The sequence below is a fragment of the Chrysoperla carnea genome, chromosome 1 (genome assembly GCF_905475395.1).
Source record: "Chrysoperla carnea chromosome 1, inChrCarn1.1, whole genome shotgun sequence".
NCBI lineage: Eukaryota > Metazoa > Arthropoda > Insecta > Neuroptera > Chrysopidae > Chrysoperla > Chrysoperla carnea.
In genome coordinates, this window is record NC_058337.1 from 3,970,227 (window position 1) to 3,995,549 (window position 25,323).

The following is a 25,323-nucleotide window of genomic DNA, read 5'->3' on the forward strand; positions in this document are numbered from 1 at the left end:
TTTGTCATTTTTAAATAATAAAAGTACTAGCTGAATCCGGCCACGTTTCGCTGTGGATTTGTCTGATATTAATTATTAGGGGAGAGAAAAAATTGTCTAGAAACACATTTAACATTTATACGACTTTCATCCCATTTTTAAATATTCGTTCCTGTGAGAACTTCTGGGTGCAAAGTATGTATAAACACTCTTGGGTATAAATGCAGGGACCTGTAAAAATTTCAAGTCAATCCATCGATTACTTTCTGAGTTTTGCGTCCATAAACATTCAAAAGCTTAATTTTTATATATAAGATATACAATGAGTATACAAAACTTTTATAAATAATAAAAAGGCAACAGTTCACAATGTTCTCAAGTGGTTTCCCAGTTAAGTAATGACTGTGCCCAATGTTGCTTAACTTTACTGATCGGTCGTCAACCCTTGTTCAATGGATGTGCATGTCGCACCCGAATTGATTAATCCATAAGTTATGCCCCTATTACTAGCTTTAACGAGATAAGTACGAAAACCCTTTAAACAAATATGTTAACACAATTAATTACCTTTGGTAAAATTTAATTACAATGTTATTCAGCCCAACACCATCTAAATAAATTTTAATTTTAGCCATGATTAGTTATCACCAAATCACCAAAATTGTTAGTTTTAAAATAAAAATAAATAAAACTTACTCAGAATCACTCATTGGAGCCATTGACGTATGTAACATCGTTCCGGGTGCTACAAGTGGACTAGGTGATCCACCTCGTACACTCCCACAAACAGAACCATGAACGGAACCCATAACGGAACCCATTCGTGATCCCATACGGGAACTATGTTGATACTCAATTAAACCTAAATATGAATTCAAATTGTAATTAATTATTCGGGCTCAATTTTGATAGCTCAAATGTGGACTAACCTGGATTATTAACATCGTTAATCATTATCGGCGACATCATCCGATTTGTTAGGGATAATCCATAATTCACTGACCCACAATGATCTTCTTCAGCTGTGAGAATTAAAAAAAAAATTCATGATACTTAAATTCAAAATAATTTTACATTCGCAACGATTTAAGGGTCTTTTTATTTCTATCAAAACTATACAAATTTTCTATAAGTCTACATATGTGGGAAAATTCAACATCTACATTGGAAATTACAACAATTGTCGCGCGAATTTTTATTTCGTTTGGGAAAGGCATGCATGGTGTGAATTCTAATTTTTGAAACTGTAATTATCGACTGGAGTACTTGATATAAAGGTTCTAAACTACCTTGGTGGTATTTATGCACAGTGTGCTCAGTGTATTTGTGTGCACTGTTGTGTAAACTTTAGAAAGCACCCTTATACAATAAGTGTGTATGAACGATAATCTAAGATGGAGGATATAGAGTGTTGTTAGTTTCGTAGTCATGATATGACATATTATTTTCTTATACAATTATTATTAATCAATCAAATGTTCTGTTCAACTTGTGAAAACAAAGTTATGTTATAATTTATGTAATTACATGTGTTCATTAAATACAATATTAAATAAAGAACTTGCGTCTTTATTTCACTAAAATTCAAATTACCATATTAATTATGAGTTATTAAAATTCATTCAGAGTTGTTTAATATAATTCAGCAGATGGAGTTACAGTGAGTTTTATATCAGAAACATTTAGATTTAGGGGAGCATACAGTAAAACAATATAAGGGCTTTAGGCGGGATTTGCAACTAAAGAATAAAGAAAACCATCCAGGTGGAAACATTCCTCTGAAAAAACTCAAAATAGTCTTGAAAATTCTAAACAAGACTTTCCAAATATCTTTCTCCGAGGTTTACGAGCAGGAAAAGTCGCTGGGGGCCAAATTTGGAGAACACGGTGAATGCGGAAGCAATTCGAAGCCCAATCCATGTAATTTTGCCATCGTTTTCATTGATTTGTGACACGGGGCATTGTCTTGATAAAAGTCATATAAAATTTAATGAGGACACAATGCAAAGAGAAGGGTCATCTTATCACTTATTGAATCACTAGGAAAAAAAGGAACAACACGAAATAAAAATTGCATTTGCCACGTCATGCCTAGTAAAAGAGAACTCTTGAAATAAACTTACAATATATATTATTCCTTTCGTCTATATGAAAACAATTCGAAAAAGAAAATATTCGAGGTTATACAAAAGCATATTTTTTTAAATATATTCCATAAGAAATTTAAGCCTTACCTGTATACGGGAACAAATATTTATCGCCTAAATGTTGTTTCTCCTCTGTTTCGGAATACCGATCACTATAATCATGGAAATTCTCATGTGATGCCATTAATTTATTTTGTATATGATAATCATCTTTATGGCCTAATTTGGCATTCGATAAATAATCAGATTGTAAATTTGATATATATTGTGGATCATTTAGATAATGTTGTGTTTTAACCATATATTGTGATTCTGGTTCATGATGTTTTGGTAAATAGGTTTCTGGTGCCATATCGGGATGTGGAAGTGGATTTGGTGAATTGGTTTTATGACAATGTATCTCATTATCAGATCCAGTTTCTGCTGACCATCTTCCAACTTCAGGCACTGCAATTTCAAATATAAATTATTTACATTTTGGGACGTAATAATACAGAGTGACGAAAAAGTGACGCACATATTTAAAATTTAAATATAGGTTATGCTTGGTAAGAGTGGCTGCCCCGGGGTGAGATTACTTAGACCATAGGGTCCGTTAGTGGGTTGGTCCATCTCTGGCCACTATTCCAGAAACCATTTGAAGCTGTTTAAGAACAACAAGAGTGTTTTGTAACAAACTTTAGATCGGAGAGGTCGTGAAGAAAAGCTAACTCAAATGAGTCTCCTCATGGCAAGAGCTTTATTAATTATTTCCTACCCCCTCCCTGTGACAGCTCCTGCAATGGACGAAATGCATTGGCTGGAACCCCCCCTCCCCCAGTGGTTCAACGTGCCTGTCACCTAGCAAGTGGCAACTGTCGCCTAGAAAGTGTAATCCCATGATTTTGTTTATAGAATGCCCTATGAAGTGAGATAAGACCTTCAGAACACCAACGATTGTACTCCGGACATATCTTTCTTGCAGTATTACAAATACGTTCCTCCCTCCATCTAAGATTGGCTTTTCTTAAGATTTTCTCATTTAAGTGCAGCTTGCAGTTCGCAGAGGAAGACCTGGTTGCCTAGTTTGCTTGTGCCCGACAGCCATTTGCTGTTCACGATGAGTTAATTTTTGAAAGTTTAAATGTGTGCGTTGCTTTCCTACCACTCTGTAGCATTTTGCAGGTAGAAAACGAATTAATTTTTTAGGACTTTATGCCCCTCACTGATGCGTTTTCTAACCTGGATTCAAGCTGTTATAATTACCATTACAATTGGGTAAGTATGCTTCAGGTAATTGACTCGACCATCTCGGCGCATACATTGGTTTAATATTTGGAAACAATTGTGAATTTGTTACAATATTCAGAGGTGGTGGTGCTTGAACTGTTCTTGGTCCTGACACAACATTCTCGGTAATATTTGGCAAATACGAAGATGGAGCACCGCCCGTAGATACTCCGGTACTTCGATGTCGTGTTCTTCTATTACTAGATTCATCATCGTCACTTGAATGACTTGATGCTAATTCTAAACTTCGTCCTTCATCTGATGCATCAGAATCAGAATCACTTGTGGCACCACGTCGTTCATGCCTTTCAGAATCTTCGGCAACTAAAACAAATAAATATTCAATGAGTAAACCAATTTCTTAGGAATTAAATCAAGCCTAATTACCTTCGCGGTGTCGATGTAACGTGGTTTCATGTTCAAAACCACGTAAATAAGATGGCACATCGCTTGTCGAATTATAATTCGACGTACTTGTGGATGTGTGACGTAAATGCGTGTCACTTCTACTGTATGGACTAGAACTTGTTTTTGTAGTTGATCGTGAAGTTGTACTTGAGGTTGATATTCCAATATGTCTTCGTGCTTGTTCAAAAGCTCCCGTATTGTGATAAGCTAGAGCAGAACGCTAAAAAAAATACGTAAATGATAAGAGAGTTTTTTAGTTTCAGTCATTCATTGGTAATTAAAATTTCTTACCGAAGTTGGAGAAGTGATATTTTGACTGCTAGTACTTCCTGCTCCTCCCAAAGACGTAGTTTCCAATAATGGAACTTTTTTGCCCATACAGCGTAAGATTGTCCTACGAAAAAAACCCTGTTATTCTCGATTTCTTAGAGACCACTCGAAGTTTTTCTTACCTTAACAAATTTTGTCGAACTCTTGTATTAATAAAGCAATAACCAATTAAGCAAAATATGGCATGAGTAAGTACAGCGGCGCTTAACATATATGATAAAATGGGTAAATGTTCTGCAACACTCAATACAGCAAGTACCCATGAAACTCCTAGCAAAGGTAACGAAACAACGGAGACCCATAATAAGGTTCGTAAATTTCCAAAACCCATAACATGATCTTTTAGCGTAAACGCTGCTCGCACACAAAATATGAGAACAAATAATGTGATTGCTACTAAAATACAAATCGGTCCAACCAAACTCCATACAACACTTTCATAAATGGATAACCAACAACTGAAAAATTATTATAAAGTTTAGAGAAAATTTTGAAAATTGAGATAACTTTCATTGAAAATTCAAAGCAAATTCAACCTGGTATCGGTACCGGGACACAGAGACATTCCAGGAAGTTGGTGAGTCTGCTAGAATTGACAAACTGCTCCTGCATGAGGATTTCTTAAAAAGGTTCAATCTTAGATGGAGAAAGGCACGTACTTGTGGTACTACAAGACATATATCACAATCTGGCCTGAGAACAATCATTCTGAAGATCCCTTCAAAGAGCCTTTGTAAGCAAAATATTTGCGGCTATTACAGGACTCTGGCTAGACGACTGCCACACTGAACTCCTGGGCCAGACAGTGTATATCGATTATTGATTATTTCCACTTGCCATGAAGAAATAGACACACATGAGCCAGTCATTCTTCGTCAAAGCACTCTTGCTATGGTTAAACTGCTCTAAATGGTAATGGAGTACTGCATGGGGATGGGTCAATCCTTTATATGACAACGGACCCTTGGATTTAAGTGTGTCCCACCCCAGGACAGCCACACTACCCTAACCTAACCTTCTGTGTAAATACTTACAAATAGACATTCCCATATTGATCAGCACGAACTCCAACAGCTAATCCCACAATTATTGCAGGTAAAGCATAACCCAAACTATAATAAAATCGCATTTGACCATGATTAACATCACGCATTTCCGTTAACATTCGATTCAGATGAATTGCATCCACCAAAGTCCAACTAAATGCTGCCAACCATAAATAATGCAAACCCATAGCGGTCAGTTTACAAGCCACCTCTAATTCAACGAGCGGTCTTCGAGCTTTTAACGCAATAAAATATAGTAACTCTGCTAAAAATACACAAGCTACTAAATTTTTATGGATAGCATTCGAATTTGTGTTGGCACCGCGAAGTAACGCAAGAATCAGCCATGATATGAAGAGAAGTGGTAATGCGAGACAGAATGAACTGTAGCTTGAAATGTCTTCTAACAAAGATGGTTCTGGAATATACTGTAATGAAAAAATATTAGTTTAGAAAATTGGAAATTTATTGGATACTCGTATTTGGAAACTTACTTCCAAATCCAGAACATCTACTAAAACTGCATAAGTGGATAGTATGCTACAGGTGCAATTGATAATTATTGGCCCCTGCCAGGACGAATCAATCCAATCGTCACTGAGTTCTGTCAAACAACCCACACGAGACCATTCTCCAATCCTAAAAAAAAAAATTTATAATTTGTTATTAAATTAGGGCTAAACCGATTTTGAAAACCCAAAATGAAGACCAATTTTTTGTAATTTATATGGTTGGTGGGAAAATTTAGGATAATTTATAAGTAAATGAAAAAAAATGAAGAAAACCTAGAGAAAGTTTTGGAAGAGTGGTGGGGAGAGGTTTATTGTCGTTTTGGGACCGGATTTTTCCGGTTTTTTGGTTTGAAGGAGATTTTCAGCTCATTTTTCTCAAGAAGGCTTAATTAATTTACACAGTAACGATAAAAACTCTCAAAATCCCTGTTAATCGCGGGTAACATCACTCTCTTTAAATCGCGGGTAACACCGCGAGGCGCAGCTAGTACAAAATATTTGACTTACCCTCTAGCCGTTGACCATTGTACACATTGTGGATTTGATCGTTCCGAAAATTCATTCTCTCTTAAATTCAACCACATTTGTAAACGAATTGGCTGCTCCAAAGGCATTCCCGTTAACGAACTATATTTCAAATTTTTCATCTCTGTATGAGACAATCTTTCCGTATGATCACTGATTAACGGTTCAAATTGTGGATTTTCCAAATTTTCATCGTGCAAATAACTTGCATCATTCTCGTGTATTTTCACATTAATTTCCGATAGTGTTTTTGTTGGAGTATTTTCTTCCGCTTTAATTTTCTTAGCATTATTAATATTGTTATTTTCTTCATGGAAATTATCGTAAACTTGAAAGTTATTATCCACATGTTCACTCACATATTCAGGTCTTAATATTGTCAGTGAAATTATGGGGGATCCAATCATAATATCAATTCCCCAACGACGTAGAACCGATTCATCGTACCGTTTGGGTAACAATGATCCAATTTGTCGATACTCAACATAGCTTACAACCGCCCTCGAATCACTTAGCGTATGTTTTATTATAATCTCACCATTTTCCGGTGGTTTTATTCCTAATAACTTTAATGGAACTAAAAATTTTGTTATGGGATCAAATTTATTTTTATCCTGCATATAATTATTATATTTCGGGAATGCTACCGTATTTGAGTTCGGATCTTTTGGATCTTCAATACTTGGCTTTAAAAATGCTGATGTATCGGGTAAAACTATACGTTCTGTCGTGTATTGATCACTTGTTGAAGCAAACATTTGCTCCGGTTCGTATCCATAAAGTGATTCCGCAGTGATGATATCCAAGCCAAGAATAACATTTGGAGATATTACTTCGAAAGGATTTGTATACGTATCGTGTTGACTTTCGGATAAAATTAATGTATATTTATTAATAATTCGAACTAAATCTTCTAAGGTGTCCCCAAAAATATCTTGAATTTTTTGCCAGTGATCGTAGTAATTATCATTTAAAATAACACTCGCCGATTTTAGTATGTTTTGTATGTAATCCTTATCTTGGCTGTGCGTTAAGGCTAGTCCGTGCTGTTTGGTTTCGTAACGAAGTAGTTTTTTTAATAAAGCTTGAGTGACGTAAACATCGGCACCGTATAAGGATTCTGTTAAATTCGTGGCAACTTGCAGCTCTGTAGCCAATTTTACAGCAACGTACGTGTTTATTTCCAATTCTTTATCTTCCAATTGATGGAGCTGAAAAACAAATAATGAATTTAAGTTAAGTTTCTTATGAAAGTGGAAGGGGGGGGGTCTCATTGGGCCTTTCACTTTGTCCCATGCAAAATGCATAGAACCAAGAACATATATATTCAGGACATAAAACCTCCTTTGTCGAGCTATAAGTGCTCGTGGCTGAATTTAAGGGCCCTAGCTATCTAGGCGGGATCTAGTCATCGTTCATCAAAACATTCTTAAAAGTTTAAAATAATTGATTTGTGCTCAAAATACCAAAAATTCATGAAAAATAAACAAACTTACTTGTTTGCGTAATTCAATGAAATACTCCGAAGTGCAATTAAACATATTTGGTTCTTGCCATCCACCTAATAAATTATCACAACCACGATTTGATCTTCCAATTGCAGCATTCGGACAATCTTCCTCTGCTACATCACCAAAGGGTGTTCTTGGCCACCATAATCCTTCATCATAGTTACGAGGACAACCATCATAAACTACTTCACAACCACGTAATGTAACTTCTGCGTACGGATTCGGACAATCTTGACATCGCCGTCCAATTACGCCAGGTCGACATTGACATTGGCCTGTGATTTGATCGCATGCGGGTCCAAATGATCCTGTACTATAACAATCACAAGGTAAACATGGCCCTCCCTCTTCTGGTTGATAGTGATTTTCTTTGCAGTAACATTGTCCATTAGTTTTGTTACAATCAGGATGATATCCTTCTTCTTCGTTACATTGGCAAGGTCCACAAACAGGATGACCCCACCATCCTCCAGGACATGGTTGTTCGATTTTAATTTCACAATAATCACCGGAATATTCTGTAGTATTACATTCACAGCGATATCCTTTCGGCAATGAATGATCTTCGACACAAATCGAATCTTCGTAGCAAGGTGAAACACTACAAATTGGTTGACACATTGGTCCTACGTATCCCGGGATGCAATTACATTTAGCAGATCTCCAAATACTTGTACACTCGGAGTAAGCAGGACATTGAGAAACTAAACCAGGATCTGCACAAATATTTTCATCGCTACAACCATCTTGAACATTTTCTCGAACTGTTGGTTTTTTCAGTATATTTTGTGGAGTTCCAACTCGAACGTTTTGGATACATCCTTCAAAATAACCATAATCTGCATATAAACTTCCAATCGAAGAATCGGGACCACCAATTAAAATTTTTCCAACATATAATCCTTGAATTTTTGCTGGGAAAGGCATCGTTGTTCTTCTTTGGTCATAATCCAAATTTAAGGCTATTTCTGTACCCAACCAACGAATATCTATATGATGCCATTCTCCATTTGCAATTGATGTACTTTCCAAAATGAGACTCTGGTCGTTGTAGGTGTACACTAAATTACCGCCTTTGATCTAAAAGGATGAAAATTTTGATTAAAAGGCGTTAATGATTTATAATTTTTACCTATCTTACCGAAATGATTGCCGAAGAATTTTGTCCAACTTGGATCGACATTAAGAATGTATTATGTTGACGCGTTCGAACTGACAGAGCATTCAACCAAGGTAATTGAATTGGTCGTAATAAAGGATTAAATGAAAGAACACCATCTCCAGAAAATTGCCATGCTTCGTTAATTTCATCACCACAATCTCGTCCCGCAAAACCACTCGGACATTCACATAGATACGTCGCCCAACCTTCTGTACAAATACCCCCATTAAGGCACGGTTGTGATAAACAAAATTCTCTTTTCTCTGGACATCCAACAATTGATCCATTATCAGCCACAAAACCATTTAAATCCACAAATTTATGATCAACATACAAATCAGATATACAGCCAGAAAAATGTTTGGATTGTACTTGAAAACTTGCTGGAATTGATGGTAAACCTCCTAATTGTAACGGACCCGTAAGATCCAAATATCTGTGACATGTTTCGGTTAAAGAGGAACAACGCGAATCTAATACGAGTTGAGAATAATTTGCACATGCCCAAGGACCGCCTAATTCGGATCCATGTTGTATGGATAATTCCGTGTCGCATTCATCGATCGTAACAGTGGCACTCTAAAATAAAAAAATGAAAGTTATTAATTCGAGAAATTCGAATGAATAACTGGATACCGGGCCACTCTGGCGTTAAAAAGAATGAAGCAGCGGATTCGCTGGCACTAGAGGGGTTGTCCCAAACGTCCCTTCCATCTGAGCTTATAATTCCTATTGTAAAATGTCCCGTAATTTATCGAATCAAGGAATGCTCGTGTCCTCTCTTATCCCGAGACGCCTCGTCTTCGGGGGATAGGTTGTTCTCAAGGATGACACAGAGGACTCCATGGTCTAGGTGCTAAGGACCCATTTGCGGTACCCCTCTAATGTCTTATTATTATTATTAACCTCAAAACTTACTTTATTTATGTAACTGACAACAACGGTATGCCATTCTCCATCAGAAACTCCCCCAACGATTGTGGTTCGAGTTCGTGTTATATTTGAACCCAAGGAAAATGAAAATTCCACTCCACGTTCCACAATTTCTAACGCAATAAAATCGTGTTGCTCGTTATATCGCCCATTATAAAGTAACAATCCATTTGTGGCTAATGTAGCAAATTTTAATTTAATATGCAATCGATGTCGTTGTTTTAAACTTGGAAACGTTAAAAATGAACCGGGTTGAAAACTTCTGGCTCTCAATTCACATAATTGTGTAAAATGTTGTTCTGCACATCCAGCACAATCAAAACCAATTCCTCCCCCAGCTAATTGTGGAATACAAGAACTTCCACCTCGACAAATTTCTGGATGTAATTGGCACACATTGTGATTGATTTCAATATCACAATTACTTCCAGTGAATCCATTTTTACAGTTGCAAGAGTATCCACCTTCGCGTCGTAAACAAGTACCGCCATTTTGACATGGATTTGAATAACAAAGATTCACCTCCGTATCACATAGGTAATGTTCTTTGGAACCTGGATTAATAAATGTTTGGATTAGTTAAAAGTCTTGGCAAATCTCACTTTGTAATTATTACCTGTGAAGCCGTAAGGACATTTACAAGCGAAAGTTGTAACTGGGTAAATTGGTCGAAATAGAACTGTATCACTATGTATAAAATCCGAAGCATTTCCAAATTTCAAAACTGTGACGCAATTTTCGTAATTTAAACATGGCTCACGAACACATAAATTATCATCGAATGGAAGAACCTGAAATGTATTCTAAATTATACAGCATGCAAAAAATAATACCCATTTTAATAATCGCCGTGTACTTTTTTTTCACTAATATTTACGTGTAAATAATTTCAAATTTTATTTACACGTTAAAATTTTTCTTCAAGTTTATTAAGGCAATAATAGGATATTGGGTATAAAAAACTATTATAATTATTAAAAAGGCAACAGCTGCTGTTAACTTCAGTGATTGGCCGTGAACTGGTGTTTTCAACTTGGTACGCATGTCACGTGATATTCATGTCACTTCCGGGTGACAACCCAAGTCATGGTGACCATCAAACTACAATTTTTACCCGCTAATAAAATGTCATGAAAATAATTTTATCGTGTAAATAATGTTTGAAACCATTAACACGTTAGCATTTAAACAGACACCTCGTTTATTAATTATTTACCTGTACTGTGGATAATCTGGCAAGTATTGCTCGATTAAGATACACACGTTCTTGTAAAAACTGAGGCGAATAATATTCTTCATGTGGTACGTCAGGTCTTCGAGCTGAAAAACTCACATTCAAAATTTTTGCATTCACGTCCGTGTCATCCTGAATATTAAATAGAAAGATGTTTTCTTTCGGACATGGAATAATTGCGGCCAATCCATCGATGAAAAAATTCAGCAACGGCGATAAAAATGCTTGTTCAGTCATATCATTTAAGCGTACTGTTACCGATTTAAGTAACATCGCTTCAGTAACAAGACGTACACTAAGTTGCATCAGTGCCTTAACTTCATTTACTCCGTCCGTTACCGATACTTCCATGGTTGCAAGTTTTGGAACATTTGTATTTAATTGTGGCGACAATGTAATTTCTCCACTTGTCTGATTTAGATTAATTAACTTCGCGTTATTCCCGCTAAGAACACGATATTTTAATTGATCAGTTACATCAGCATCGGTTGCAGGTACTTTTCCAATCGGTCCAGATGGAAAACAATCCTTAAAATTATTGAACATAACATGAAAATCTTTTAAAACCGGTGCATTATCGTTCACATCCAACACGGAGATTTGTACATGGACATCAGTTCGTAAAGGTGGACTTGCTGCACGAATAATTAAATCGTATTGTTTTCGAGGACTCTCAAAGTCAAGTTCCGTCATTGTGATCAGCTCAGCTTTTTCTGATCCAGGTCTTGTAATCAATGAGAAACTATTTGAATCTTCTCCACCAATTATTGAATACTGCACAATAGCATTTACACCTTCATCGGGATCATGCGCATGTAATTCACCGACGGTAGATCCAATTGGACTATTTTCGGGAATTGACATAACTATTTTATCCGATTCAAATGAAGGGGCATTATCGTTAACATCCTCAATTCGAATATTTACTGGTACGGTGCTACTAAGTGCAGGTGTTCCACGATCCGTGGCAATTGCTTCTAATTGATATAATGCTACACTTTCTCGATCTAATCCTTTATTTGTTCGAATAACTCCACTCACGGGATCCATTACAAAGGACCCGTCTTCAACATCTTTGGAGCTTAGAGTGTATTTAATTCGACCATTTAAACCAATATCAGCATCTGTCGCTGACACCTGAACTACAGATGTTCCAACTAATGCATCTTCTAAAATATTTCCCGTATAGATTGCTTGCTTAAAAACAGGATAATTATCGTTAACATCACTAACAGATATTTCCACATCCGTAGTATCCGATAAAGAAGGACTACCTCCATCGCGTGCAGTAACCGTTAGCAAATAACCGTTAGTGGTTTCTCGATCCAATGTTTTTGTTGTTATTATGGCACCTGTTTGTGGATTAATCGTAAATTCCGACGCTGTTTCTCCACTCTCGGCATTTTCATCGCCCAACGAATACGTAATTTGTGCGTTAATCCCAACATCATTATCGGAAGCGGATACGACTAAAACAGTTGTACCAACCGGTGCATCTTCAAAAACTGAAGTAGTATATGGTGCATTTTCGAAAACCGGAGCAAAATTATTTGCATCTGACACATTGACATGAACAGTTGTAGTATCATGACGACCTCCTGAATCCGTTGCTGTTACAGTCAAAACATATCGTCGTTCTTGCTTGTAATCCAACGGTTGAGCGATTGTAATGAGACCTCGACCATTTTGTGTTGTTATTGAAAAACGGCCACGTGTATTGCCACCAGTTATCTCGTAATGGAGTCGAGGATCCTCATCCGGATCACTTGCTACAACAGATGCGACTGGAGTCCCTGGAGGATCGTCTTCTGCAACAACTGCTTCATATTCTGCATGTTCAAATTTTGGATCGTTATCGTTGACATCTTGTACTGTTAAAAGAACACTAGCTGAAGCTGATTGTGGAGGTTCACCTTGATCGACTGCCAAAACCTATGAAAAAAATAAACCAAATTGAAAATATCCACCAAAAAGTTTGGATGCCGCATTTTCGCTAATATTTCAGAGGAGACTGGACAGTTTTTTGTCTTTGATTTTGAAATCGTTTTTAACTCCCCCAACTAAAAAAAAGGGAAGTTATAAATTTGACCGCTATGTGTGTGTGTCTGTCTGTCTATTTGTCTGCCTGTCTGTCTGTGGCAACGCCTAAACGGATGAACCGATTATGATTGTTTTTGTTTCGTTTGAAAGGTAATTTAACGTTTGAAAGGTAATTTAAATTTTCTTAGCTACGTTTAAGTGCGAGTTTAGGATTTCGTACCAGAAAAAATTAAAAAATTTCCACTGATTGTCAAAATCGGTCAAGTTTGGAAAAGGCTTCAAAGAAAGAGGTAATTAAATGGAGAGTGTTCTAAGATGTGTCTTAGATATGTTCTCAGATACGTTTTTTATATTTATGTTAAAATAAAGGATTTAAAAATGTAAACACAGGGTATATTTAGAAAGAGATATAACATACATGAAACATATATTTCGATTGTACTTCACGGTCGAGTTCTTTTGTCGTATAAATCCAACCAGTACGAGCATCAACTGTTACGGGTAATTGATCACTAGATCCACCCGTTGCATCTCGCGCTGATATACTATATTTAATATCTGCATTTAAACCTTCATCTGCATCGTATGCTTGAACCTAAAAACAAGAAACCAAGCGATTAAAATAAATAAAAGAAAGAAATAAGTAAATGATTTTATTAATCACAATAAATTAATTACCCGAACGATACTGTAACCAATTGGTACAGACTCCGATACTGATTCTTGAAACAATGATGTATAAAATCGTGGCGCATTATCGTTTACATCTTTTACATTAATTAAAACTTGTGTGGTATTCGATCGTGAAGGACTTCCACCATCTTTGAAAATAAATTTATGATTGTTTTGTAAATAAATAAACATATAAATAAATAGAGTAATGTGTAGTCCTCTGGGTCATTTGTACCTTGATACATTCTTATTTTCTTGATCGATATTAATGTCTATGAGACAGTAACTATATGAAGACAATGTTTACTTACTAGAAGGCAAGCAACCGAGAAAATGATTATCCACGTGCATTCGTTCTTAAGCAAAATAAAAATTACATTTTTTGTGTTTAAAAACTTAAGTGCCCGAGTTAAAGCGCAATCGACTACTTAGACCTTAGGTTGCGATTCGAATCCAGGCAGCGGAAGTCTGATCAATAATAATTAATGGGGCGATAAATTGATCACCCTGTGGTTTCTTGGATAAGAATGAAGTAACCAACTCCACTCATATAAGATTAAAAAGAATGATGTGGGTGGCTTCTGTTACAGACGTATATGTCTGAGGACCGGAGCAAAAAAAAGGGTGTCATAAGTTTGATATCGCTATATGTGTCTGCCTATCTGTGTCATCGTAGCAATTTAATGGGGAGCGTTCTTAGCTATGTTTCAAGTGCGAGTTTAGGGTTCCGTACCCGGAAAATTTCTCAGAAGTTTTTTTAAAAAACAAACTTGCTGTAAAATTTAAAAATGTCCCCAGGTACTACACTTTCTCGTCTAATTTAGAATTTTGTAAGTAGAATTACCTTGTGCTCTAATAACTAAACGATAACTTCGTAATGTTTCATAGTCGAGTGGTTTCACTAGTGATATATCTCCTGATAAACTATCTATAGAGAATTGTGATTGTGTGTTACCACCAATAATACCATATCGTATTGCTGCATTATTTCCTTGATCAGCATCAGTTGCTCTATAAAATTATACAAAAATATTAATTTTCATAAAATTTATTTATCATTCATGAATTCTATTTAGATTTATATCTTTTATAATTTAAACGAACATAATTTTTTTAAACATTAATGCTAGATAGAAAGAAAAGTATAATCGAGCGGAGATCGAATCTAAAACTTCTGAGCCCTTCCGTATCATTACTCAACGGAGGTGAATCGCTGGTACTTAATTTGACATTAAGTAATGTGTATAAACAATTTTAACATTTTCGGCCTCAATACACATAAAGAGAAATTAGTTACGACCAAGATTTAAAAATTTGATAAGATCATGGTCTTTAATGCAACAAATATATTTAGATTTGAAGTTATAATAATTCAATTCTTGGACTTGCCATTTTCTTATCTAGAAGAAAGTTCTGTCACTACAAGCGTCAAAATATTTCGACTTAAATCGGCGAAATTTAAAAATATTGCTTTAATTTTATTTTATAATGAAGGAAAGGATTTGATGTGTACTTACTTGACATGGGCGACTACAGGATTATCAGTCCAATTGATATCTTCATTTACGCTGACTGTGTAAGTCCGTTCGGTGAATTGTGGATAGTTGTCATTGTAATCCAAAATTGTGATTACAACGCTAGCACTGAAAATAAATAAATAGTTTATTATGCTTTACCTTAGCATTTATTTTGATCAATAGCAAAATTAAATTAAAGTTTTTCGAAGAATTAATTTCCAGCAAGCTGGAAATCGTTTTAAAACCTTCATTTGGTCCTAATTGTGTGTAATCCGAGTTTACCACCTCTGAAGAGATATGCATAGCTTTTGGAAACAAAGAAAATGCGAAATTTGAAGAAAGTTTTCAGTTTTTTACCAATTATTTAAAAAAAAATGCACATTTTTGTTTGTTTTTTCGACTTTCTAGCTTCAAAATTGAATGAAAATTCTTAAGTGCATTTTTTGCTCATGCAATAAAACTGAAAAGGATCCATTGTGTAAATGTAAACCGATAGAGATAAAACAAAAGTTTAGATATAAAAGTTATTCCTTATAAAAAAATAAACAATTTTGGCCTGAAACATTTTTTCTTAAACATCACTTTTTACCCATGTCGATTATGCTTACCTCGAAGATCGACGTGCAGATTGTGGACTCGCCATATCTGATGCTTGAACAATCAGTGTATAAACTTCAGTAGTTTCACGATCCAATTCTGTCCGTGTACTAATCACCCCCGTTTTACCATCGATACGAAACGCTTGCATATCTTGTTCCGGCGTTGATAATCCACCACCCGAAATACTTATAATTGAATATTCAATTTCAGCATTTTTTCCAATATCTTGATCCGAAGCTTTAATTGTAATCACCGTTGTACCCACACTAACTCCCTCTCGAATACTCGCCTCATATTCAGTCATCTCGAAAACAGGACTATGATCATTCGCATCCAGAACATTAATCTGTAAAGTTGTTGTTCCTGATCTTGGAGGAAAACTATCATCTTCTGCTTTAATTCGAAAATAATGTACGTCGATTAATTCACGATCTAATTTCACTTTTGTTGTTACTGTTCCCAATTTACTATCGATATCGAACATTTTTTGTGTTCGAGAATCCAGTAAACTAGTCATGGAATATTTCACAGGACTATTTTCTGGATCACGTGCTTTGACTGTTGTTACAACAACACCTGGATCACATTCCTCCAAAACACTTGCCACATAAAGTGCTTGCTCGAAAAATGGTGATTGATTTCGTAATTCTCGACGAACACGTCTCGCAATATCAGTATCGTTAAACTCCTGATGATGATACACGATTTTTAATCGATGTTCCGAATCAATTAATTTTGTATTATGGCACCGCGCATTAAATAAAATTATAACCTTCCACAGGGGTTCGGTAATACACAAATCGTAACTCGCTACTAAGTCCCCTTGAGAATGTTCGATTCGAAATCGTGGATCATTTATATCCAAATACGTAACTTCACAATTAGCACTAATCGTTTTCGGCATAAAAGCCGCGATTGAATTAATAAATTGTGATTTTTTCAAGCAAATCTTTTGCCATTTATCAGTCGTTGGGATTGCAAACGATGCATATGTTTCGGATATCCATTGTTTTGCCTCCGAAATTCGTAATCGTATTGAATTATCCGTATGTTCGGATAATTGAATAAGATCACGTTTATTTCGCCGTGGAAACGTATTTGAAAATTTCTCCTTATGCAGTAAATCAAGCTCGATTTCCTCCTCATAACCAATCCGTTGATGTAAATCGCGCTGATTTCGATGATTTGCGAATGTGTTATCTTCTCGAAAATCTAAAATTTCATCATTATGTGTGAAAAATATTTCGGTATCTTCCGGTGTTGTAGCACATTTTTCACCAACGATAAATATTCGAAGTGGTAAGCTATAATAATCGATACTTCGTAGACGATTCGATGTCGAATCAATATGTACAGTAAATAAATTTGGATAGTACAATCCATCACATTGTAGGCGTTCTTTAAGTATAACTTGTCCATTTTGTGGATTTACAAATAAGATTCGATGTACGAAAGCCGCTGATTTATGTGCGTTAATTTTATAATGGCGTTCAGAGCCTAATTTATATACACTAGCGTTAAATATAACGTCGCCATTTGGTTGATTTTCGTTTACAATTAGTAGATACGAATTCGTTAGCGGTATTAATAAATAAAATAATATGAAATAATAAATTAATGATGGTTGAAGTGTCGTCCGCGATGGTTTCAGTTGTGGAGGCGTCTGTTGTGGTTCGTTTCCAGGCATTGAGGCCTGTAATTTGTACATTTTATTTATATATACATAATAATGTTATTAATATGTTATCAATATTATATAATCCATTAGGGTATTTTATGTTTTTTGGTTTAGATAAATGATGGTTGTATGACCCAACAAAATGAACCATTTCAATTTATCTTCCACGTCGAAATAAATATATTGATGGGAGTAATGGTGGCTTCATTATTTCACCTGTAACAAAAATAAAATAAATTTTATTAGTATATTTTTATTTTTTTTGTTAGAAGGATCATAAATCTTTGTATGGGAAAATATGTGAAGGCACTTAAGGATAAGAAGTTAGAATGTTAAGGGTGTGAAATTGTATTTAAGTGGTTGTACATGGATGACGCATAAAAATTTTTCGTGTATGTTTTATTTTTGTTAAAGGTATTTCGTGTTTTGTGTGTGCATGAAATGTTTTTATCATTTTTCTTTCATTTTCTTTCAACAATTCTGGATTTTTTGAAATTTTTTTGAAGATATGAAAACTCCATACCATTAGAAACTCCATACTCCATATATTAGGTAATTTTCAGAAAAAAAATTACAAAAATCGACACCTTTGAAACATTAGAAAATATCGCAAACGAGTTTTTGATTCGAAATTTGATAAAATTCCGTACATTATGTAATTTTGACTCAAAAGGTACAAAATCGAAACAATTTGATTTTTAGTGTCTAGGATATCACCTAAAATCGATTCGAGGAGTCGTTTGTCGATTCAAAGAATGGGGTTTGAGCGATATATCAGAAATTTTGAATCCAAAAAATGATGCATTTTATCATCAAATGCATTTTATCAAAAAAGACTTCAGTATTTTTAGTGTTAAAATTACCTTGTGGTCTGAGTTTTATTGAAATTAGAGATAAAAAATGTCTTTGAATTGAACTTTTGTTGTAATTAATTATTTTTAGATGGTGAAATACTGAAATTAACCACTCTTTTTACTTACCTTAGAAAGTCAGTTTTATTATTATTCTTTTTTTATTATTATGGAAGGAATTGAAAATGTAGAGTCAGACATGTTAAGTTTGAAGTCACGTTGAAAAGTCAAGAAAAATTTAAACAAGAAAAGTTATGTCAAGAATATTTGTATTAATAAAAACGTTATAATCAAAATATAGGTAGATTGTAACTAAAATTGTTGGATAAAATATAATCAACTTTATCCTTTCCCAGGTCCACAGAACCTCGTGTATAAAGTTGCCGACAGTATCGTGCCTACTACACAAATTATAATATAATGTAATTAAAACAATAAAGTTGTTATTTCAAGCTGATTAAACATATTTTCATTGTTATATAATAATACAATATTGTATATTTATTTTATATGAAAGGATATCGGATTTGTATCATTTTCATATATTGTTGGTTTATTGTAACGCACATATTATACGAATTATTATTTATTGCCTGTTATCATAACTATTATATTCGAATAAATTGTTCACAAAACGTGAGATATCGCAAAATATACACACACACAAAGCTGGAATTGTAATGTAACATACATTAAATCTAACTCCCTTTCAATTAACAGTATCAATGTACAGAGTGATTCATTAGATTACATACAAAGTTTCCAAGATTATGTAATAGGTTGGTATAAGAGCCTTGAATCATCTATTACTAAATAGACTCATCGTGTACCAAGTATGTACATTTTTGCTTTACAGAGAAGATTAACAAAGACAACAATACAATATTCATACAGCTGACAGAGAAACACAATAACAGAGCATGGTATTCAATACGCATGATCGTACTGACGGAAATCAGTTGTTCCAATAGTTACTGTTGTAAGAAATATTTGATAGTAGGCATGTATCACAGGTGACAGCTTAGTAAAGTTTAATTATTAAATAATATTTAATAAATGGCAATTATTATGTTGTATATTAAGACATGCGCAATAATAATGATGCTCTCGCATTTATTATCCATCTCAATTTCTTTTCAGAGGTGGTTCTCACTCTGTTGCCAATTTCAGTTAGTATATTTTCAAAGATAAGAGCAGACTCGTCAGGAAATACTTTAAATCAACACGGCTAGATTTTGGGTACTTCTTTTCTTATTTAAACTACGTAGGGATGAAGTCTAGCACCTGAAGCTGGCTGTGTTTGCCTTGGTACTCGTGCTACCTTAAACGAGAGCTAAAGTTACTTTTACATCAGGTATTATCCGCCATGGTATTGTATCCAGTGCTGGATTTACACTAGGGGCTTTCGGGGCTAGTGCCCAGGGCGGCAAATTTTCTAGGGCGGCAAAATTTTGAAAGTGAGAAAACATTTTCTATACAATATATAATTAACTAATTCTTTTAAATAAAGATTTTATCTTTCAAGAAATATAATTTATGCATTATGTATCAAATTAAAATTTTGTATATTATAATATATTAAATTTAAGTGAAAACTATGAAAATAAAATTAATTTATTTCCATAAAGGTTTGAACAAATAAAATTTGATACTTTTTTTTTCTGAAATTGATAAATTAATATAGTTTTTTTTGAAGAATTACAAAAATTTTTTTTCCTCATGTTTATTGAGAACTCTGGACATAAAGCTGAAGATTTGCTAGTTGCTGTATTATCTGTTCTTCAGTTTTTTGATCTTGATCTCTCAGATTGTCGAAGTCAGTCATATGATAACGCGAATAATGTATCAGGGATTTCATTCTTTCATACAGTACAAACTTTATACAACTTTTTTACTGCATCGACGCATCGCTGGGAAGTCTTACAGTCTCATACTGAAAAAAGAATTGCGTCAAAAACTTTATCTGCAACCAGATGGTCAGCTCGTTATGAACCGGTTCTTTTTTTTGCAATTAATTAGTTATTCTAATTCTTAAAAAATAAGATATCAAAACTATTAAAATAAAATTTCAGTCATAGGGCGGCATTTTCTTCAGTGCCCCAGGGCGGCAGAAATTTAAATCCGGCCCTGATTGTATCGAAGTCAATGAATCATCCTATCAACTTTACACTATAGTATTTTTCAATGAGTATGTATTGTATTATACCTTTGTATCCGGGCTAGAGGATTGGATTAAGAGCTTTTCAACTTTTAAGCTCGACATTATTAATAACTCAGTGATGACGGCCTTTGATAATAATAATAAAAAAAGTAAAACTTAAAGTGGGCGGTGGTTTTTAAATATATATATAAGTTATTGTTTTATCTCTCTGCTATAGTCGACATGCAAACTACCAATTAAAGAATAAAAGCTTATGCAAGTTGGAATATTTTTCTTTTTAATTGTGAAAAAAGAACCTTTATTGTTTCTATGAAGTACTTCGAATTAAAATATACGATGTCAAAGGATGAACTATTACACTTCTATGACAAAGCTTCATTTTATTTTTTAACCTTTTGCAAAAAGAAAAAAGGAATTATTATATGTCTGTGTCTTCAAGTGTTCATAGTAATTTTCACTTTGTGGTTTTTTCATTTAGAGCTAGTTAATCGCGATAATTGTAAACTATGTTTGCTGAAAGTTCAACAACTTTTTTCAAGATTATCAATTCTTCTCCCTTTTGTTTTTTGGGGCTTTGATTATTAACCCGTCAGCACTCACGTCAAACGTTCGCCAATCTTTAGTTGTTTGTTGAGAGAATTGTTCTAATATTCTTTAACTTTGCAAATCATAACCTCTACATAATTTTATATAAATTTATTTTTTTGTGTAAAATTAACGAAAGTACACGAACAGGCTCGAAAATTTTCGAAGTTATATTGTTTTCTTTATACATGCTTTAAATTTCTATACAGATACGTAAAAATATTTATTTTCTTAAGCGTTAGTGTCTCGGAAAATTTCTGCTTTCATAACTATTCATTTTATTGGATTATTATAGTACTACTTAACGGAAGCACTTTCAAATTTTATTATCCTTATTACCGTAAAATTGGTACAAACAAAATATTTATTGATTTACCATATGTTCAATAAATAATATTTAAATAAAAAAATTTCTAATCATAAAAAAATGGCGTACTTTCCATCAGAAAAAATTCATGTCAGATACAAAAATCTTGTCTGTAAACATGCACTCAACTTCCATATACAGACACCATTATATTCAATTCCAGTTAAGTCTCAATTTAGCTGTTAGAAATACCATACTGACACTTTTCTAAATGTTTCTACGTTTAATAAAACTAGAAGCAATTAACTGTGTAAAAATTATTTATTTTATTTTATTATCAACCAGAAAAGTTTGATTTTTGAGATGTTGTGTGCGTAGTCATGGTAGGGACAATAAAATCGATGCCAGCGCTTCCAGTGAAAAATGTTGGAGTTAAAGGGGGCTGTTATGACTAATTTGCAATTCTTTACATGTTAATGTTATAGAAATGTCAAATTAAAATTATTGAAAACACGAATTAATTAAACTTAATGCATTAAAAATTGTGAAAATAAGAAATCAAATTGAACAAATATTATTTTTCAAATGTAAATTATCATAATTATTTATTTAAATTTGTGAGACAATATTATTAAATTTTCAATGTAAGTCTTAAATGCAATCCATACAATTATATATGCACCCATACAATTCTATAATTAAAGTTACATGGAAACGAAACTCACGCACGGAGCGAATATATAATACCGGAATACTATTTAAGATACTGGTGAATACTATTTATGCAAACGGTTCCCAAAAGGGTACTTTTTGAAGCATTTTAACAACTCATAGAATAAACTTTTATGCAATATAAACTTTTTTCTCTGGAACATACAGTTATTGACAAATCAATGTACTCTTATTTGAGAAAAAAGTAGATCATATTGATGCATAAGCTCATTTTAGGTAAGCGGTACGATTTTGACTACTCACGCTTATTAAAAGCTGTGCAATTTTGATTTTATTTAACAGTTTTCTCTACATAGAGGTATAAAATCATAAATTTTTATAGATATGTCGATGTCGTCTTGAACTCAAAGGTTGTATTCATAGTAAGTAGTAAAAAATACTTCTTTTTTTTTATCATAATGCATAATAATATTTTTCTTCTTCATTGATTTATTGAATATATATTTTGACATCACTTATTATTACATAGTACCTTCAATACATACTCAGGGGCTGTTCTTTTTGTACTTTAGTGTACACACTTTTTATACTGAGTGTAAGAAAAATTCATTGTAGTCGAAGAAATAAAGCAATGAACTGTCGATTTTGAGAGAAGTAAGAAGGATCCGGTTGATGCTTTTTTCATTCGATTCGTGAGGGCGTCTGTAAACAAAAATGATGAGGGAGAAATAAAAAACAGGAAACACTGAAATAAATAGAAGCTGAGTATCGATGGAAATGAGTCCAATTTTGTTACTTACGCTAAATATCACAACGAAAATGACCCGCGAGGTACCTGGTGCCCAGGGTAGGGAAGTATACACCTCGTCTCTTGGAATCTTACGAGAATATGTAACATATTTCATCGATACTCATTACTCGGGGGTTTTGGAGACCTTCCACTTGATCGATTTTATCATTCTTACCCTGAGTGTAGGCATGGGCGAGTTATTTTAAGTCGAAGTCACCATTGTTATAACTTGATTGTGTGTCTCTTTATCCAAGTCTGCATTGCTCAGAGAGGAGGAAGCGAAACGGGTATACGATTCTTCTACCTATCTCAGTTTCTCTAATAGTAATGAGATAGGCAGAAAAAAAAAGTTGTCTCTCTGTCTTACTTATATTTTAGTTATAGAAGTCTGAGGGACTTATCTAAGTCACGTTTGCCCATACCTGGCTGTAGTACACCAGAACAAAAAGAACAAACACATCAATGTAACTATGATGTAGCTTCTGATGTAATAAAAACATTTTACTGCAAAGTCCAATTTTGTTACTTAGGATTTTTCGGAGCCGTTGAATATTACAACGAAAATGACCGGCGAGGTACCTGGTACCTCGTCTCTTGGAATCTTACGAGAATATGTAACATATTTCGTCGATACTTATTACTCGGAGGTTTTCGAGACCTCCCACTTGGTCGATTTTATCACTCTTACCTTGAGTGTAGGCATGGGCGAGTTATTTTAAGTCGAAGTCACCATTTATATAACTTTATTGTGTGTCTCTTTACCCAAGTCTGCATTGCTCAGAGAGGAGGAATGGAGACGGGTATACGATTCTTCTACATATTTCAGTTTCTCTAATAGTAATGAGATAGGCAGAAAAAAATTCTTCTACATATTTCAGTTTCTCTAATTATATTTTAGTTATAGAAGTCTGAGGGACTTATCTAAGTCACGTTTGCCCATACCTGGCTGTAGAGTACAGCAGAACAAAAAGAACAAACACATCAATGTAACTATGATGTGTAGCTTCTGATGTAATAAAAACATTTTACTGCAATAACAACAAAACTACTTACTTACCTTACCTACCAACCAGAAGAGAGTAAGTACGTACGTCGGTCGTATACGACATAAACACATCAGATTCAGTCAGTCAGAGTGTGTAGCTGTAGTGGCTTCAATTCAGTCAGACCTTTAACTTGATGACGATGCGATACAAGTATCAGCAGCAGCAAGGCCATTTATCCATGTGAACGACCCCAACTATATATGTATAATGTATATACATACGAAGTGAGTATGTGTCGTTAGAAGATTGTGTTTTTTTCTCTTCTTTTTTACTTCTTGTATATAATATGATGCAGTCACAGTAGTAAGTTGTAAATCTACAGAGTCTTTAATTCAAAGAAGGGAGGAACGTACTTGTAGTACTACAAGACAGATATGGTCTGAGTACTATCGTAGACGTTCCGAAGATCTTATATCATTTCCAAGGGCCTCTGTTCGCCAAGTTGTTGCGGCTATTACAGGACACTGGTTGGGCGGCAGGCATGCTGAACGCCTGGGCCTGACAGTATATCACGACTACAGGAGCTGTCACAGTGGTGAGGAGGACGAGGACAATGTCTCATCTTCTCTGTCACTGCTCATCTCTTGAGGAGATGAACTTACTTGAGCCAGCCTCTCTTTGACGATCTCTCCGACCTAAAGTCAGTCGACGTCAAAGCTCTCCTGTTGTTCTTAAACAGCTCCAAATGGTTCATGGAGTAGTGGCCGAGAATGGGCCAACCCTTTGTCGGTATCACAACGGACCCTATAGTCTAAGTGATTTCCCACCCCCAGGACAGCCACTCTAACCTAACCATAATTTAAAAAAAAAGTTGAGACTAAGTCTGAAAACTTTACAAGTGAAAACAGAATTACTAGGTCACGTCAGTTTATCCTTTTTAAAATCTGTAGCTGGATTGACGGAACTTCTGTAATAGACAGTGGTATTTCAAGCCTTGAAGTGGGTGAGAATGGCAGCTAGGTTTTGATAGTTTAATCTTGGATACTAATACAGCCCGAAAATCAAACCTGGAAATATCTGACGAGACCTTCTCACTGTTTGAATCCGCACAAACCTCTCTCTAAAACAAAGAGTTGTTTTTCATATTTGAATCATTATAAGTGAATTTTGAAGTAAAAAACCTACAGATTAAGGAAGACCTTAAGGAGTTTTCACATCTGGTAAATAAGATTTTTATTTACAGCCTTTTTACATTACAGCCACGCTCCCTTATTCAAAGGACTCGGAACCACTATATATGGGAAATGGATTGCGATCAAATGTCACCAGAATTTGGCAAAATATTCTTCTTGTGATTCGAAACAAATGTCTCCATGATAAAGTTCCCGATTTTCATCTAATTTCAAGA

The 25,323-nt window shown here is 34.5% G+C and overlaps 1 protein-coding gene across 1 annotated transcript in view; it reads right to left on the reverse strand.

The window, feature by feature from the left end:
* Window positions 1–25,323, reverse strand: part of LOC123290559 (protocadherin-like wing polarity protein stan) — a 75,674-nt gene that overhangs the window by 245 nt on the left and 50,106 nt on the right. Inside the window, exons 2-22 of the mRNA XM_044870785.1 lie at window positions 15,894–17,779; window positions 15,286–15,411; window positions 14,613–14,779; window positions 13,775–13,917; window positions 13,515–13,691; window positions 11,039–12,988; window positions 10,439–10,613; window positions 9,808–10,376; window positions 8,869–9,468; window positions 7,713–8,807; window positions 6,199–7,427; window positions 5,674–5,818; window positions 5,168–5,607; window positions 4,256–4,591; window positions 4,095–4,197; window positions 3,783–4,023; window positions 3,372–3,719; window positions 2,214–2,573; window positions 2,103–2,123; window positions 909–1,001; window positions 676–841 (exon numbers count right to left, since the gene is read on the reverse strand). Of these exons, the coding sequence (XP_044726720.1) occupies window positions 676–841; window positions 909–1,001; window positions 2,103–2,123; window positions 2,214–2,573; window positions 3,372–3,719; window positions 3,783–4,023; window positions 4,095–4,197; window positions 4,256–4,591; window positions 5,168–5,607; window positions 5,674–5,818; window positions 6,199–7,427; window positions 7,713–8,807; window positions 8,869–9,468; window positions 9,808–10,376; window positions 10,439–10,613; window positions 11,039–12,988; window positions 13,515–13,691; window positions 13,775–13,917; window positions 14,613–14,779; window positions 15,286–15,411; window positions 15,894–17,593 (10,184 nt within the window). The 5' untranslated portion in view covers window positions 17,594–17,779. The remainder of the gene's footprint in view (window positions 1–675; window positions 842–908; window positions 1,002–2,102; window positions 2,124–2,213; window positions 2,574–3,371; window positions 3,720–3,782; window positions 4,024–4,094; window positions 4,198–4,255; window positions 4,592–5,167; window positions 5,608–5,673; window positions 5,819–6,198; window positions 7,428–7,712; window positions 8,808–8,868; window positions 9,469–9,807; window positions 10,377–10,438; window positions 10,614–11,038; window positions 12,989–13,514; window positions 13,692–13,774; window positions 13,918–14,612; window positions 14,780–15,285; window positions 15,412–15,893; window positions 17,780–25,323) is intronic.